This window comes from Erinaceus europaeus, chromosome 9 (genome assembly GCF_950295315.1).
Source record: "Erinaceus europaeus chromosome 9, mEriEur2.1, whole genome shotgun sequence".
Lineage (NCBI taxonomy): Eukaryota > Metazoa > Chordata > Mammalia > Eulipotyphla > Erinaceidae > Erinaceus > Erinaceus europaeus.
The window spans coordinates 120,729,116-120,746,050 of record NC_080170.1 but is presented as its reverse complement, the minus strand read 5'-3'; the positions used below and the strand labels follow the sequence as shown (position 1 = coordinate 120,746,050).

The following is a 16,935-nucleotide window of genomic DNA, read 5'->3' as shown; positions in this document are numbered from 1 at the left end:
CTTGTCACCATCATCATCGTGACTCACTCAGGCCCAAAACTGTTCATGGGCACTAAGAGGAGGGTCCCTAGTTGGATGAGGAAGGAGCATGGGTTATTTATGCTGCTTCTAATTACTCCCCGACCGGCTAATTATCAAAAGAGAGAGACTGGGTGGGCCCCCTTAAATCTTCAGGCCAATACCCTTGGGGGTACCATCACCACCTTGTAAGCTCCCCGACACCCTTCCCGAGAGGCTTCGCGACACATCAGTGCTTGCGCTGCATTTCTGCCCAAGTCACCACCATCCAACCCAAGGCTACAGGGGAAGCCACAAGGGAGAGGGGTATTTGTAAAACGGCTCCGAAGTGACACAAGTGTCAGCACTAAGACAGACACAAGTTGGCGGGAAATTTCCAGAGAAAAGCTATATGCCACAGGCTCTGAACTTGAAAAAAATATAAGCAAGTTGTTATGAAGGTACATTACTGGGACGGCACAACTGAATTAACATCAGCATTGTGATGAAAACACTGCTTTGCTGTTACTTTCCAGAGTTTGAGAATAAAATGGAGGTTTTTTTGTCTTTTTTTTTTGTGTGTGTTTTTTTTTTAATGACTCTCCTTAAGAAAATACTCCCAGTGCCCTTTTCCCTGGCTCCTTCTTCTGCTTTCTTGGCTTTCCAGGACCCGCTATGCTGCTTCTGACCAGAGAATCTGAACATACGGAGCTGAACTTTTGGTAACTAACTCATGGACTCAGGGGCCTGGCATACTCTCACCTAACTGCTTATTCTAACCGTTTATTCTGTGCACCTAAAATATATCGGCCCATTCTGTTGAACCGCCATGTGATAAATTGATTGTTTTAAACCCGCAAAAAAGAAGGTACTCCAGGAGGGGCTGGGTGGTGGCATGCCTGGTTTAGTGCACATCCCACCATGCACAAAGACCCAGGTTCAAGCCCCTGGCTCCCCACCTACAGAGGGGGGAAGCTTCATGAGCAGTGAAGCAGGGCTGCAGGTGTCTCTGTCTGTCTCTCGGCCTCCTCTCTCTCAATTTCTGTCTCTATCAAACAGTTGAAAAAAAGAAAAGAAAAAATATTCCTGGACCGGGTGGTGGCATATCTGATTGAGAGCACATGTGTGCAAGGACCTGGGTTCAAGTCCCCCACCCCCGGCCCCACCTGCAGGGGGAAACTTCAGGAGTGGTGAAGCAGGTCTGCAGGCGTCTCTGTGTCTCTCCCTCTCTACCTTCTCTTTCCCTCTTGATCTCTGTCCTATCACATTAAATTAATAAATAATTGAAAATACTTCTGGGCTGGCGAGCTAGCTCAGTGACCCAGGTTCAAATCCAGACCCTGCCACACTGAAGTTTCTGTGCTGTGGCATCTCTCCCTCTGTCTGTAAAAGGTAAAAAAAGAAAGAGAGAGGGTGTCGGGCGGTGGCGCAGTGGGTTAAGCGCATGTGGTGCAAAGCGCAGGGACCGGCATAAGGATCCCGGTTCGAGCCCCCGGCTCCCCACCTGCAGGGGAGTCGTTTCACAGGCGGTGAAGCAGGTCTGCAGGTGTCTGTCTTTCTCTCCTCCTCTCTGTCTTCCCCTCCTCTCTCCATTTCTCTCTGTTCTAACAACGAACAATATCAACAATGGCAATAATAATAATAACCACAACGAGGCTACAACAAGGGCAACAAAGGGGGGAAAATGGCCTCCAGGAGCGGTGGATTCATGGTGCAGGCACCGAGTCCAGCAATAACTCTGGAGGGAAAAAAAAAAAAAAAAAGAGAGAGAGAAAAGGAAGGAAGGAAACGAAACAAAACTTAAAAATCTCCCAGGCCGGAAGGAAGGAAGGAAGGAAGGAAGGAAGGAAGGAAGGAAGGAAGGAAGGAAACTTAAAAATCTCCCAGGCCACCTGCAGGGGCAAAGCTTCACAGTGAAGCAGGTCTGCAGGTGTCTTTCTCTTTTTCCCCTCCTCTCTCAGTTTCTCTCTGTCCTATCCAATAAAAATGAGAAGTAAATAAATAAATAAATAAATAAATAAATAAATAAACAAACCAGAAGGAGCAGTGGATTTGTAGTGCTAATAACAAGCCCCAGCATTAACCCTGGAGGCAAAAAAAATCTCCCAGGCTCAAGGGGGTCTCCGGATTAGATCTCACATGCTTTGAGGTCCCAGCAGTCGCAGGTTCAAGCCCTGGCACCACCATCTGCCAGAGTTGATGTATATGTTTGAGGGTAGGGCGTGTTCAGACTGAAAATACGCAGCCGCACGAGTGTAAATGTTTCATTTTATTCAAAGTCGGTACAGAAGAGCTAACAGTTCCATAAAATAATTACTGTACTTCAGTTACAAGACAGAAATACCACAGGAAAGTATATACTTTGCAAGAAATGTAGGTCGTCTTAAGTTTCCAAATACTTCTGAAGGCAAATGCAGCATCTGGCCAAGTGACACACAGTACACATTTAGCAGTGTATTGTACAGAGTCGGTAATGGAAACTGACAGCTCTTGAAGCAGACCCGGTTTTTCTCCCCCCCAACACTTCAAAATAAAAAATTTAAAAAATTTAAAAAAAGCCAAGATAATCCATCTACGATTTTAAAAATCAGACTGTGTACAGAAGGTTAGAATAGTGAAGTTAGAAATTTCTCCTGTGTGGTTATAGGTCAGAGAACTACAATCTCAATTATGTTCCTTTCAATCTGGAAGTGACCTGTTTCATTTTTCTTAGCAAATATTACTTTCTGCTTGTAACTAGAACGTTGTACAGTGAAATGAACCCAATTACTCAAATATGGAGGAGGGAGAGGAGAAGGGGGAGGAAGAGAAAGAGGGGGAAGAAGAAGAGGAGGAGAAGGAGGAGGAGAAAGGAAAGCTCTGGACAGTCAAGATACTCAAGAAATCAGTTAACAATTAACAAAACAAACAAAAAAAAAAGAAAACCTCACCAGTAACTCAACAGTAATCACAGTCACATCTGTCTACAATACAGAACCTGACAAAGGGCATGTGTTCACAAAACACAGACTTCTGTCACAGAGACTCAGAACAAAGCAGGACACTAGGGGCGAAAAATAAAAAACAAGCAGACTTCCATGTAGACGTGTTTTAGAAATGCCTAATACTTACATATCAAAATTCCTAGCTAAAAGCAGCAGCACTCTGCTAGCATTTGGCTTAAAAAAGAAAGAAGATAGAGCCATTGTCACAGAGTCTTAGAAAAGGAATTGGTTCTCTTCTTGAAGAAGACTACTAACTTTTGCACAGCAACTATCTTTGTAATCCACTTTTTTTCAAAAAACAAACAAACAAACAAACAATTACAACAAGAAAAGCAGAACAAAAAGTTGGGAAGCGGAACGCAGATCTTAACGCCGTCGCCAGCCTACGTCTGGCAAGAGAGAAAGAGGGGTGGGTGCCCAAGCGGAGAACGCTCAGGTCCCCACTCAAGTTCTTCTGCACTCTGCTGGCGATCTGTAAACGGAAGCACTGTGGGGCTGGGGACGCGAGAGCGACAGGTTCCATACCATCATCGGACACTAGTGTGACATGTCATCACTGAAGAAAGATATAAAATAATAAAATAAAATGAAATAAAATAAAATAAAATAAAGCTTTTGCACAGGAAAAGGCCGAGAGCAAAAGACTCAAGTTGATCTGTTTGCCACTCAAAAGTCAAAGGAGATCTCACAGTGAAATGAGAAGATTCTCACTATACAGTATTTACACTGCCAGGACTTCTCCCAGGCTAATTAAAGCGGTTTTCCGTGGAATGACAAAAGACATTCTGCCAAAGCATCTTCAAAAGCATTCCTATCTCTTACAAGGGATTGTAATTTGCGAAACATTTTAAAAAGCTAGGGAAACACAGACTATCTAGGACTACCAAGTTGAAACTGCCTGGCTTTATCATCTACTGCTAGCCAACGACACTTTCGCCTCTCCTTGCCTCCCCGTCACTAGCAGTCCGACCTCTTCATCCTCCTCTCTCCACAACACAAGAGCCTTGCTTGCAGAGACACCCTTGGTTATGATTTCTCAACAGGGCTGAACTGGAGAGTATCTCTCACCCCCAAAGGGCCTATGTTAGCTCTACCAATCATGTCATGTAAATCTAACCAGCTCTCGTTTTTCAGTCCACATATTATTAGAGCTGACCCAGTCTTTCCCCAGGAAGAAACATACAGGTGGAGGAGGGAGGACTTCGCTCACCACCGCTCTTGAGAGTTGTGTCTTTTGATGTGTGGGCAAGATCTAAGACAAAGACGGGATTGTTCGTTTTTGACAAACGGGGCTTAGTCTAATGAAGAAAAATGAGGGTGTCGGAGAAGGGCAATGGGAGAAAAACACGTTCTTTTCTTTTGTTGCGCACACATTCAGATTCCCACCTGGCCTCGTCTGAAAGCAGATAATGACTGGGACGGGTACCAATGAGAAAATCCTCGAAGTTCTTACAGCCCTTGCGAAGAGGAGCAAAGCAGTTCATTTGCTAGGTGTTTCAGAGTCGAGTTTGAGGCTCAAACTCTGCTCTGTTAAAAACACCACAGGGGGAGTCGGGCGGTGGCACAGTGGGTTAAGTGCACGTGGCGCAAAGCGCAGGGACCGGCGTAAGGATCCCAGTTCGAGCCCCCGGCTCCCCACCTGCAGGAGAGTCGCTTCACAGGCGGTGAAGCAGGTCTGCAGGTGTCTTGTCTTTCTCTCCTCCTCTCTTTCCTCCTCACCTCTCTCCATTTCTCTGTCCTATCTAACAACGACGACATCAATAACAACAACAATAGTAACTGCAACAACAATGAAAAACAAGGGCAACAAAAAGGGAAAATAAATAAATAAATAAAAACTAAAACACACACACACACACACAGGGGTGGGAGAGGGCTCGCCTGGGAGAGTGCACACTTTGCTGAGCCCCAGGTGCCATGCGGAAGCACTGTGAGTGCCACCATGGGTATTCTGGGTATTGCATGAGCGTCTGGATGGCGCTGTGAAGTCTCCCCGCCCCCCACCTCTCACTAAAATTGAAAATAGAGAGAAAAAAAAAAAATCAGGAGCAGTGAAATCGTGCAGGCTTAGGTCCTGAAGACAAAAAAAAAAAAAGGAGCCCAGTCTAGCATATAAAATGAAGAGGGCTGTGCTGGTCCTGTTGAGACTTCCCCAGGTTGGGGTGGGAGTTCTATTGGTGGGAGGCAAAGAAATCTGAAAAAATGTAAGACACTGGGGGTCGGGGATGAGGAATTCCAGCAGTTCTAGAGCCTGTGTCCCATGACCTGGGTTCCTACTCTGTCCACGGAGCCTCATCCAGACTCAGTCCTGCTGGGGCTTTGCGAAGGGTATCTGAGGGCGCTAGGGTCACTCAGTCTCGTGCTTCCCCCAAGCCGTGACGTGTGCAGACATGCGAATGTGGGCTTCAGCTTCTTCCCCTACCACAGAACACAAGAGGGATGGTCACACACGTGGTCTCCAGCCAACACTGGGAACCCGCGGCCGGCCGTTAAACCACTGATGCCCAGAATCCACGTTGAGCAAGGTGATCTTACAAATTTAGGATCAAAAGAAGAATGTGTGTAGATGAGTAAGTATCAGCTGAGCCGCAGCAAGAATTATTACTTGGCTTCCTTGACTAAAGGCTGGGTGTAAAGTCTGTCGGTGTGAGCGCGGCTGCTTACTTCCTTTATGAGTTTGTCAGAAGATTTAAAAAGAGGAACTGTCACGAGAGAGAGAGAGAGAGAGAGAGAGAGAGAGTTTTCTATTAAGAAAGGTACTGGCAACCAGAAGGCACTAATCAAAGGACGGACACTTCCGAAGCTGGCTCTGTGTAGAGCGTGCTTTGCCCACTGGGCACAGCGGTGACTTTCACTTCAGCGTCTGATGATGGTAGCAAAAATAATAATAATAAAAATAAAATAAAATAAAAATAGCAAGCTACTAAGGAGCACTCTACTTAATAGTGAGTCCAGGCCACACTGAACGGACTGAAAAAGCATCCAGATATTCCTTTCCTCGACACGACTAGGGAACAAGAATTCACCTGGACAGACACCGGCATCTGCCACCTGCCTCTTCCTCCTTTCTGCGGGACTCCAGCTTGGTTCTCACTGAGGGTGTGAGGGCAGTGATGACACTACAGCACTCTTCTGAGGCGGAGCCGGAGCAAGAGCAGGAGCCATCAAAGAACCCATCCAAGAGCACTGGGCTTTTGTCTTGACTTGCTTGCTTCCTTAAGTCTCACATCCTTCTCTCTTCCCGCGCTGAGTCCATGGCAACCAGACCACCCAAGCAAGTCGGGTTATGCCACTTCAAGACGACTTCCCGAAGAAATAAAGCGCATATGCCATGAGTAGGGCCACAGGTAAGATGGGACTTTGGTCCGAGTAAGGCTGCATGCCGATGGTTCAAGACTGTCAGCTTTGTCCATCCACTCTCCTCCCTCCCCACCCCCCAAAAAAAAAACCAACAACTCAACCCTGTCCTTGAAGAAAGATTTGTGATGGGGCAAGGGAGATAGCATAATGGTTCTGCAAACAGACTCTCTTGCCTGAGGCTCTCAGGTCCCAAGTTCAATCCTCTGCAGCACCATCAGTCAGCCAGAGCTGAACAGTGCAGAAGGAAGGAAGGAATGGAGGGAGGAAGGGATGGATGGATGGATGGGTTTTCTATGGAAACTGAGATATGAATGGACACCAACTCTCAGAACAGTCCCTCAAAGGTGAATAGGTAGTAAAAAGCCTTATCCGGTCTCGGGAGGTGGTGCACCAAGTTAAGTATCACAAAGCGGAAGGACCCAGGTTCCAGGCTCCACTCTCCTTCCCCTGCAAGGGGAGGGGAGTCTTCTTCACAAATTGCGAAGCAAGTCTGCAGATGTCTCTCTCTCTCTCTCTCTCCCTCTATCTCCCCATCCTCTCAATTTCTCTGTCCTACCTAGTAAAAATTAGAAAGAAAAAAAAAAGGCCATCGGGAGCGGTGGATTCATAGTGCTGGCACCAAGCCCCAACAATAACCCTGGTGGCAATATACATACATACATACATATATATATATATATATATTTTTTTTTTTTTTTTAAGCCCTAATCCCAGCACTGAGAAGAGAAAATCTGAGAAACACAGCTGCAGCCAACTGAGTGATACGGGTGTGGGCACAGAGCTGGGTTCTCCTGAACCCCTGCTCAGTTCTCATGTGTGCGTACCAGTGAGGGCCGAGTGGAGCGCACTCAGCTTATGGTCCCAACTTCGGTCAGCCAATCTGTCCAGGCAGTGGCAGTGGCTATCAGGATGAACTGATTCTTGGGTGACGCAACCTCAGACCAAAGTAGTCCAGCAAACTTTTCCTATATGCCAATGGCTCCGATTTTTTTTTAATTTTTTTATAATTATTTATTTATCCCCTTTTGTTGCCCTTGTTGCTTTATTGTTGTGGTTATTATTGTTGCTATTGATGTTGTCGTTGTTGGATAGGACAGAGAGAAATGGAGAGAGGAGGGGAAGACAGAGAGGGAGAGAGAAAGACAGACACCTGCAGACCTGCTTCACTGCCTGTGAAGCAACTCCCCTGCAGGTGGGGAGCCGGGGGCTGGAACTGGGATCCTTCCACTTTGTGCCACCTGTGCTTAACCCAATGCGCTACTGCCTCCCTTTTTTTTTTTTTAAAACCTATGATTCCTGCCAAATATAAAAAGGAATTGGGGGGACAGCAGCACAGACACCATTGCCCTTTGCACTGTGACTCCATCACTTCAGCTGCTGCTCTGGTTTTTGAAAAAGAACTTGAGGGAATACTGAAGGGGGTGGGGGGTTGCCTTTAGTGCACAACACAAGGTCTGGCAACGATCATTCCGGAGAGTTCCAGCATTCTGAGTTACCAGAAAGGCTGTGCAGATAAAACGCAGCTCTACTCAGTGAACCGGTCAGGTGGAGTCACATCTTCCCAGGCTGGGGCAGAGACACGCGCCGAGGTGGGGGACGGGCCTGAAAGGGAGCTCAGCTGACACAAGCTCAAGATCGGAACTGACTGTGAAGGGGTGAAGAGGTGGTGGGTCTCTCTGGACGGCGGGCAGACCCACAGACAGGCCGATTCCCTCAGTGCTGTAGTGAATGGCTTTATGCGCTTTGGCCTTTCTGGATGGCGAGAAAAGCGTTTGAGTCCTGAAGCCTAGCTTTGACCTTTTTTTTTTTTTTTTCTACAAAAGGACCACTTATCAGAAATCAATCGTCATAATCCCAAAGGTGTTCGTGAGCTCTGACAACCAAACCAGGGTTCGGAGCTCAGTCACGGCTGCACTGGTCAGCAGAGGAGGAACATAAAGCAGCCGCCGGTCAATCGTGCACAGATGCCTCCAGCCTCGGTGCTGTGAAGTCCTTGAGCCTGGGTCCTTCAGATGCTGAGCTCGTGTTTACCTTTTACCAGCTTGTGAAATCTCTATCTCTCAGGCACTTGTCAGTATTAACAGTTTCTCTGACTTCTGGGGGTGGGGGAACAACTCGTGCCAGGCCAGTCCCTGCTGTCACATCATTTCACAGAGATGGTCTCCATCTGTCTCTCAGTCCAAGGTGGAGGCTGGTAAGTGGCCAGCTACCAGGTGACCCTGTGGTCCTGTCCAGTCCATCACACCTCAGATGAAAGGACACAGAACCGTTAAGCAGAACCCTGCCCTGTAGAAACCTCAGGGACTCTAACACAGCCAGGTGAGAGCAGGATTGGGGGTGGGCAAGAGAGCCGCAGGCAGCATTAAAGAAAAAAGGAAAGATCCTGGCCCCGAGGCCCTGGAGGTAGATAGTGGGGGACAGAGAGAGAGAATCCACCACCCCTAGAGGGCCCCCCACACACACACACACTGCTTAAAGTCTGCTCTTCCCAGGACAGACAGAAGCCCTGCTCATTACTGGAGGTGTCCTCTCTAGGGTTGTGGCCTTGCTCAGTCCCTTGGCGCACAGAGACAATGGACCCTTTGAGCCAAGTGAGCAGGAAGCTTGGGTGATGAGATCTCTGACTGGAGGCCAAAGGACACTCACCTCTCCAAGAGACCGGCTTCTTGACTATTTCAAATGCTTACTATCTTGGGGTGGGTGGTGGGACAAACCATTCTTAAGATTAGCAGGGAAACCCAGAGGTCCCACAAAAGAGCTAAGACGGGTCTGCAGACCTGAGAAATGATTTGTTCTCATCAAGTCTCGAGGCCCGAGAGGACAAATATCTAAGAGCTGGGGGTGTCCCAGCAGACGACAAGGCCAGCTTCTTCACCACCACTGCAGAGCCAGTGTCCTCACTTCGTTTTGACTCTTGGCTGATGGCTTTAGCCAGGGTCACTCAGACTCTTCCGTTCGAGTCCAAAGGAAGACACACACTCACGACCAGAGATCAACATGAGGGTCATCATCTAGGACCTACTACGTGTGAAGGGAGGGCATTCTGCAGGCTGAAGGCAGACCATGCGTCATTCCGGCCGGCAGAATGGTGGGAGAAGGGTCCCTGGAAATGAGGCTGCCATCAGTAACTCTCACACTCATTCAAGTACATTGCATCTATTACTGGAAAAGAAAGGCAAGCTTCAGGGACTTCAGTCTAAATCAAGTGGTGTTTAGACTGGCAACAGTAAACAATCCCAATGGATGTGTGGACAGTCATTATTCAGACTTTTAGTTCTCTTAACTTGGCCTACTGCTATATACACAGACAGACAGACAGACAGACAGACAGACAGACAAGGAAAGCGTGAATTTCGTGGATCACACTAAGACAACAGCAGAGGAGGCCGGGGGCCCCACCACCTCAAGCTATTGGGACTCGTTACTAAAAGGGGAGAGGAGCAGAAGAGACTAACACCACTCACTCACGCAGGCTATCAAAGGGAGAAATGGTCTAGATGACATGCCAGTCCTTACCACAGAAGTGCAGAGCAGTGGGTTCAAGAGTCTCCCCCCCAAAAAAAATAATAAATTAATTAAATCTCATCTCCTAAAACTTAATGTCAATTTGGAAAGGAGAAAAAAAAAAAAAAACAAACAAGAAAGAGCCGACCATTCCCCGAGATGCCAAGAAGTTGCCACAAAGGAAGAGGGTAGTCCCTTTAAGAGCCAGCCAGGAATCCAGGAGACAGCTGGTTTGCTTTTCTTCTCGGACTTTGAGAAACCTTAGAAATTTCAGTCTCAGCCTCCATGCACAGCAGCCCCTTCAATTATTTGACAGCCCCCACCCCCACTGCACCCCAGGTTATAAACCTTAAGAAACTGAAGGAAAAATTCTACAAGGCACTCTAAGCTCTCAGCAATCGCACTGTCCATGCATGAGTTATTATTATTTTTTTTTTTCCACCAGCAAACTCAGCCCATCAGAAAAAGCTTCCTGGGTGTGGGAAGACACCCTGGGTGTGGGAAGACATCCTGGGTGTGGGAAGACACCTATGTTACCTGATAGGTTCCAAAGTCAACTTTGGATGAATCCAGCCCATTGTGAGAAGACAAGTTTTTAAGAGTACAAAAAGATGTAAAAGTCACTGGGACTGAGTTTTGGTTTAAAATCTACAAAAGTGTCTAAAAAATGTCAAAGATGTTCCCTAAAAGAACACGACCTTAAACAAAACCATGCACTGTAAAAAGGAGGAGGAGGAGGAGGAGGAGGAGGAGGAGGAGGAGGAGAAGGAGAAGGAGAAGGAGAAGGAGAAGGAGAAGGAGAAGGAGAAAAAGAGGGAACAGCAGCATCAGAGATTTCCGAAAAGAAAGCAGGTGCACACTTTGTCTCTTTCACCAAGTCACCGTCATGGAGGAAGGTGCTGAGCAGATGCTGACATGAGAATACATAATGGGCGGCTTTCCTCGGACTCTCTTTTGGACCCTATTCTCACAGAAGGGAGTCAATTTGCAAAGACAAAACAAAACACAGGTCCCAGGCACCAAGTCCTATCTGGAGAGACAGAGGGTGGTGTGACCACACAGGTCCTCGTAACACACCCTCCAGGATGCACGCTGCTGGCTTTCCTTGAACCTGCTCTCTGATGCTACAGCAGACAGTGCAGGCTGACCATCTACCCGTGGCAAAGCACGCGAGCCGGCGTGTTCTCCTACTTGACAGCTCTAAGTTTACGGCAGCGTTTCTTGGCAAGAATGTACAGGCTGCACATACATGTCAAGTTTGGAGAGGGGAGGAGGGACAGTAAACCAGGAAAAGACTTACAAGGACACAGAGTTTTGGAACTGGGAGACTTTTCCCTCTGAGAGCCCAAAGGCAACGCATTTATCTAAGGAGACCCAACGCCAAGGCAGGGAGGGTCCAACTTTCTTCCGTTTCCCGGACAGATCTTCTTCTTCCAAGTGGGTCCATCTGGGGAGGGTCCCTCGCTAGTAAGGAATGTGACCCATGACAAGAGGAGCTAGTGCAGGAGAAATAAGCGCTTGCTTAGTCTAAGGTGATTAATGGGGGGGAGGGGACTAATCCCAAACGATCTGAACAACCTTGATTTGGTTTAAAAAAAACCACACTGATCATCAGCAATGTTCACTTCATATTCCCACACCCTCCACCACCCAGAATCTGCCAACAATGCCTTCAGGGCATAACCACTTTATGAAGACAGAGCAGGTATGTGGCTCACTTAAGCCACAGGCAGAAAAGAGGGGGGAAAAAAAAAGAAAAAAAAAGGACTGACCAAACCGTTCCCAAACATTCCATATACTGGTAGTAAAAGAAAAAGAAAAAAGAAAGAAAACCTTCCTCTTCCTTTTTTTTGGCAATCAGAATCCACAGGATCGTGCTAACAAAATGAACTTGGCAAACTAACAAATTAGCCTGGTCCTCGAATAAACAGTCCAAACCAGCACATTGAGACTTTTTCAATACCAAAGTTCTCAAGTATTGCAATGTCTACTCATTGATTCCGCTCCCCACCTCCTCCCAACGGTAGCAGGGATTACAGAGACAGGGAGAAAAGAGACTTCGAAGCGAGCAAGTCTTCATCCGGGCTGCAGAAAAGACGAGTGCACCTGGCTCGTTCCTGCACATCCATTCTGCCCTAAGGGTTCTGACAATAACTGCTCTCTCCTGACTTTGGTATGGAGAAAAAAAAAAAAATTAAACCCCATTTGCACAGCTTAGTCAGCAAAACCAGTTTAGCTTCAATCGGGTGGAAACTGGCATTTCAGCCACCTCTGGAAAACTCAAAAAAAAAAAAAAAAAAAAAAGTCTTGCAAGTAGATGATTTTTCAGCTAGGTACGATTCTGGCTAAAACCTACAGCGTAAACAATGCCTGAGAGATGCGACAGTTACAGAAGTGTGTGTTTGTCTTTAGATTTCCAAAGACCGCTATCTTCTGCGGTCAGAGTCTGATCAGAAGCCCAGAGAGTTCATAAGGAGAAATAGACAAACATGAAGATCCCAAGCGAGCACACGGCAAACAGCCCGACGTTGAGGACCAGTCTGACCCGGGGGGGCTCCTCCAGCATCTGCAAGCAGACGGCCTCCTCCTCCTCCATCAGGTCCCGGAGGCTCCGCTTGCTCAGGCTCTTGCTCTTGAAGCCACAGAACCAGTCGATGAACTTCCAGTAGCGGCCGCCGGCCTCGGGCTCCTTCTTGCGCTCCTTCTCGCCCATGAGGGCCGCCTGCCCGTTGGAGTAGGCGTCCACGGGCGTCTCGGCCTCCGAGTGCCCCACAGATGCCACGGGGGTGCCCTCCTCCCTGCAGGTCACCAGGAGGTTGACGTCCTCGGGCTGCAGGCCCTTCAGGCTGTCCTCCGACTTCCCGTTGGGGGTGGCGTGGCCAGAGGCCTCCCTGCCGCCACCACCACCGCCCCCCAGGATGCTCTTCTCCTGCATCTTGTGCGGCTCCTCCTTGGTGGCCGCCGGGCTCCTGCTGGACCAGAAGGTGGTAGTGCGCACCTGCTCCTTGGTGGGGGGCGGCGTGAGCAGGCTGACCAGCACGGTGATGAGGCCGGTGACCCAGAACAGGGCGGTGGCCACGTACATGTAGTGCACATCCTTGATGAAGCCAGGCCTGTCGTCGGGCTGGTCGCACTCGGGGGCCCGGTAGGCGAAGGCCAGCGTCAGGCGGGCCGCCCCCAGGACGAAGCCCGCCATCCCGCCGTAGAAGGCCCCCTGCTCGTTGCAGCGCTTCCAGAAGATGGCCAGCAGGAACAGGGCGGCCACGGGAGGCGTCAGGTAGTCCGCCACCTCCTGGATGTACAGGTACATCTGGCCGCCCTGCATCTCCACGATGATGGGCACCCAGGCGATGCTGATGGCCACCATGACGGCCACAAAGAGCCGGCCCACAATCATGAGCTCGCGGGAGCTGGCGCTCTGGCGCAGCAGCTTGTACACGTCCAGGGTGAAAATGGTGCTGGCGCTGTTGAAGATGGAGTCCAGGTCGCTCATGAGGGCGGCGATCATCACGGCCATCATGAGGCCCCGCAGGCCCACGGGCACCAGCCGCATCACCAGGCGCGGGTAGGCGATGTTGGAGCAGCCGGCCCGGCTCCCGCACACCTGCAGGCAGTGCTCGGGGTTGATGCAGGCCAGGTCGTCGGCGAACAGGATCCGCGAGATCATGCCCGGGACCACGATGATGAACATGGGCAGCAGCTTCAGGAAGCCGGCCATCAGGGTGGAGCCCTTGGCGTGGGCGATGTTCTTGGCCGCCAGCACCCTCTGCACGATCACCTGGTCGGCGCACCAGTACCACACAGACGCTGGCGTCTGGCCCAGCAGGAAGCCCGGCCAGGGCACATCCTCGTCCATGGGGCCCCGCAGCATCTTCAGGGCGTCCTTCTTGGGCTGGACGTTGCAGGAGTTGGTGTTGGACAGGTTGTGCGTCAGCAGGATGGCGGTGACGTTGGGGGTGGCCAGCATGTACCGCCGCTTCACCTCCTCGAACCCGCCCACCTCCAGCATGCTGATGACCATCAGCGTGAGCGCGCCCGCGATCATGAGCAGCGCCTGCAGCGTGTCCGTGTAGATGACCGCCACCAGGCCCCCCGTGACGGTCAGCAGGGCCGTCATGCCGATGAGCAGGATGACCGACACGTACAGGTTCCAGCCCAGGGACTCCTGGATGAACAGGGCTCCCGAGTACAGGTCCACCGACAGCTTGGTGAAGATGTACAGCAGCAGGGACAGGGCCGCGAAGTACACCTGGATCCGGTGGCCGCCGAAACGCTTGGACAGGTATTCGGGCATGGTGTACACCCCCGAGCGGATGTAGATGGGGATGAAGACCCAGCCCAGCAGTTGCAGGAGCAGCAGGGCATTGAACTCCCAGGCGCCCACCGCAAAGCCGCTGGCCGCTCCGGATCCCGCCAGCCCAATGAAGTGCTCGCTCCCAATATTGCTCACAAACAGGGAGGCGCCGATCGCCACCCAGGACATGGAGCGCCCCGCCAGGAAGTAGCCACTCACTGTGCTTCTGTTCGACTTCCACATGGCAAAGAACCCAATACACAGGACCAAGACAAAATACAGCGCCACGATGGCGACGTCTGCCGTCTCCAGGACGGCCCTCATGGCGGCGACTCGGTGACTCCGCGTGTCCAGGGAGCTTGCTTACTTTCCTCTCCTCTCACTTCCTCACTAGCAACCCCTGCCAAGTCTGCCAAAGCGCACGCCAACGGGAGGGACCACACACAGAGACACGCGGCAGGTCAAGGTCTTTTTGTCCTTTGTGTTTGCTGTCTTGATGGTGGTGGCTGTGATTAACTTGGAAGGAGACTTTTTTTTTTTTTGGTGGTGTGTGTCTATTTTGGTTTAAAATTTTTTTTTTTTCCTCCGCTTCTTAATTGGGGATCGAGAACTTAGCTCGTACTTTTAATCCACTCTCCACAAGACCATCAGCTTTTACTCAGGTGCTGGAGGAGAAATTCTGAGTTGCAGCTAAGTCTAGTGAAGCCTACTGTACCAACCCTGCAAGGCAGCAAAGACAAAAGACAAAGATTGAATTAGAGGAGGGCCTCACCGCGCCGGGGGAGACGTTCAGCCTAGCCAGAAGTAAAATAAAAGAACGACGCAAAAACAAGACATTCTTTACTGAAAAGAAAAATGATTTTTTTTTAAAGGGGCGGGGAGGTTACAAATACGATTCAGTTCCATTGGTCAGGACAAAGTCAGCAGGAATAGCCATCATTTGAGACTAAAAATGAAAATCCTACGGCCTCATAAGAGAAAGAAAGACACTGCCTGCCTCTACCAAGAGCCGGCCCTTTCTTGTTCCAGCAGTGGCCGTCTCCGGCTGCAACGGCCACAATCTTAAGAGGAGGTAGCAAGTCCACGAATTACTCATGGTAAGGACACCACAATCAATCTTCAAAGTCTGTGGGTGATGGTACCTGTCAGGCAAGGAGGGGGCCAGCCTCACTCTCACACTGAACAAAAACTGAAGTCAGTTTTTCTCGGCAATTCCATGATCGTAAGATGTTCCTGAGTGCCACCTCCAGATGTCCTCCCGTGCTAATAAGAATAACCTAGGAAGTACAGCATGACTTCTGGCCTAAAAGGAATCAAGGCATTCAGACACACACACACACACACACACACACACACAATTTCAAGTCATACTACCTAAAAAAAAAAAATTACAATTTCAATCTTTCCGCTACTTAAAGACTCTGGAGGTTAAAAACAAACAAACAAGTATGGGTTAACAGTTAATGGTATTTATATAATTTCCTCATATCAGGGAGCTACTTTCTGCCTTTATCCAGCTTTCTAGCCCTATTCTATTTTTTTTTTTTAACCAGAGCACTGCTCAGCTCTGGCTTATAGCGGTATGGGGAATCGAACACGGAACTTGAGAGCCTCAGGCATGAAAGTCTCTTTGCATAACCATTATGCTATACCCCCACCCTTCTAGTCCTATTCTTAACTCTGACACCATCTTCCCAGACAATACTTTTAGTCCACCTGTATGTTAGCTATTAGGCTCAGGCAAAAATTACTAAAGTCATGGGCCCCTAGGAACAGACCTAAAATAGAGTTCCTACTTCTTCCCACACAAAGACCCCTAATTTCACCTGCTCCAGCCCTACCTTTGGGTTCCTACTTCTTAAAGAATTGGCTTTGTATCTTACATCTTTCAGCTACCAAGTTGCAGATGCTATCATGACACCGTCCTGACCTCCCCAGGCACAAGACCTCACCAATATGTCCCAGAACCTCTCTTCTCCAGAGCCCTACCCCACTAGGGAAAGGCTGAAATAGGCTGGGGGTATGGATCCACCTGCCAGTGTCCATGTCCAGCAGAGAAATAATTTCAGAAGCCAGACCTCCCACCCTTTGTACCCCATAAAGAACTTTGCTCCATACTCCCAGAGGGATAAAGAGTACGGAAGCTTCCAATGGAGGGGATGGGACACAGAACTGTGGTGGTGGGAACTGTGTAGAAACAAACCCGTTATCTTACAATCTTGTTCATCATTATTAAATCACTAATAAAAATTTTAAAAAAGGTTAAAAAAAATTTTTTCTTCCCTTTCCTTTTTGTCAGCTAATATTTCCAAGAGACTCTCCTGAAAGGATAAAGATTCTGACTCAAGGTTTGATTTTTTGAATACTCTTTTCTTTTTTGTGCTCTGTTGACAAGTACAAAAAGCCAGGAGAGGAGGAGGAGTAAGAAAAGCTTTCTGGAAGACTGAAAAATAATTCAGTCTATTCTATCTTCCAAACCTCAACTGAAGAGATATTTGTCAACCACTAGAGGATAAATCCTCTTCAATAATTCAGGCATTTTTCAGTCCTGGATCAAGTAAATCGTTGCAAAACATAGACATTTAATTTTGTCTAAAACCCAGTTTAGGAATCTGATGGTTTTCCTCCTGGAAAAGAGACAAATATTGAAACCTCACAGTTAATTATACTTGCAGTTGACAGATTAGTATGAAAAAACACTTTCTTATTCAACCTAATGCCTTCCGCTCATTAACTTTTTTTTACAATATTTATTTTATGTATTTATTCCCTTTTGTTGCCCTTGTTGTTTTATTG

General features: G+C 48.7%; 2 protein-coding genes across 2 annotated transcripts in view; both read right to left on the bottom strand.

The window, feature by feature from the left end:
* Window positions 1-16,935, bottom strand: part of MRPS6 (mitochondrial ribosomal protein S6) — a 55,675-nt gene that overhangs the window by 14,697 nt on the left and 24,043 nt on the right. The window lies entirely within an intron of this gene.
* SLC5A3 (solute carrier family 5 member 3) lies at window positions 10,942-15,543 on the bottom strand. The gene has a single exon (XM_007519717.3). It carries the CDS (start codon window positions 14,461-14,463, stop codon window positions 12,313-12,315), a length of 2,151 nt encoding a protein of 716 aa, XP_007519779.1. The 5' UTR covers window positions 14,464-15,543; the 3' UTR covers window positions 10,942-12,312.

Coding starts and splice junctions, on each gene's coding strand:
- SLC5A3 (XM_007519717.3), bottom strand. CDS start 14,463: ATGAGGGCCGTCCTGGAGACGGCAGACGTCGCCATCGTGGCGCTGTAT.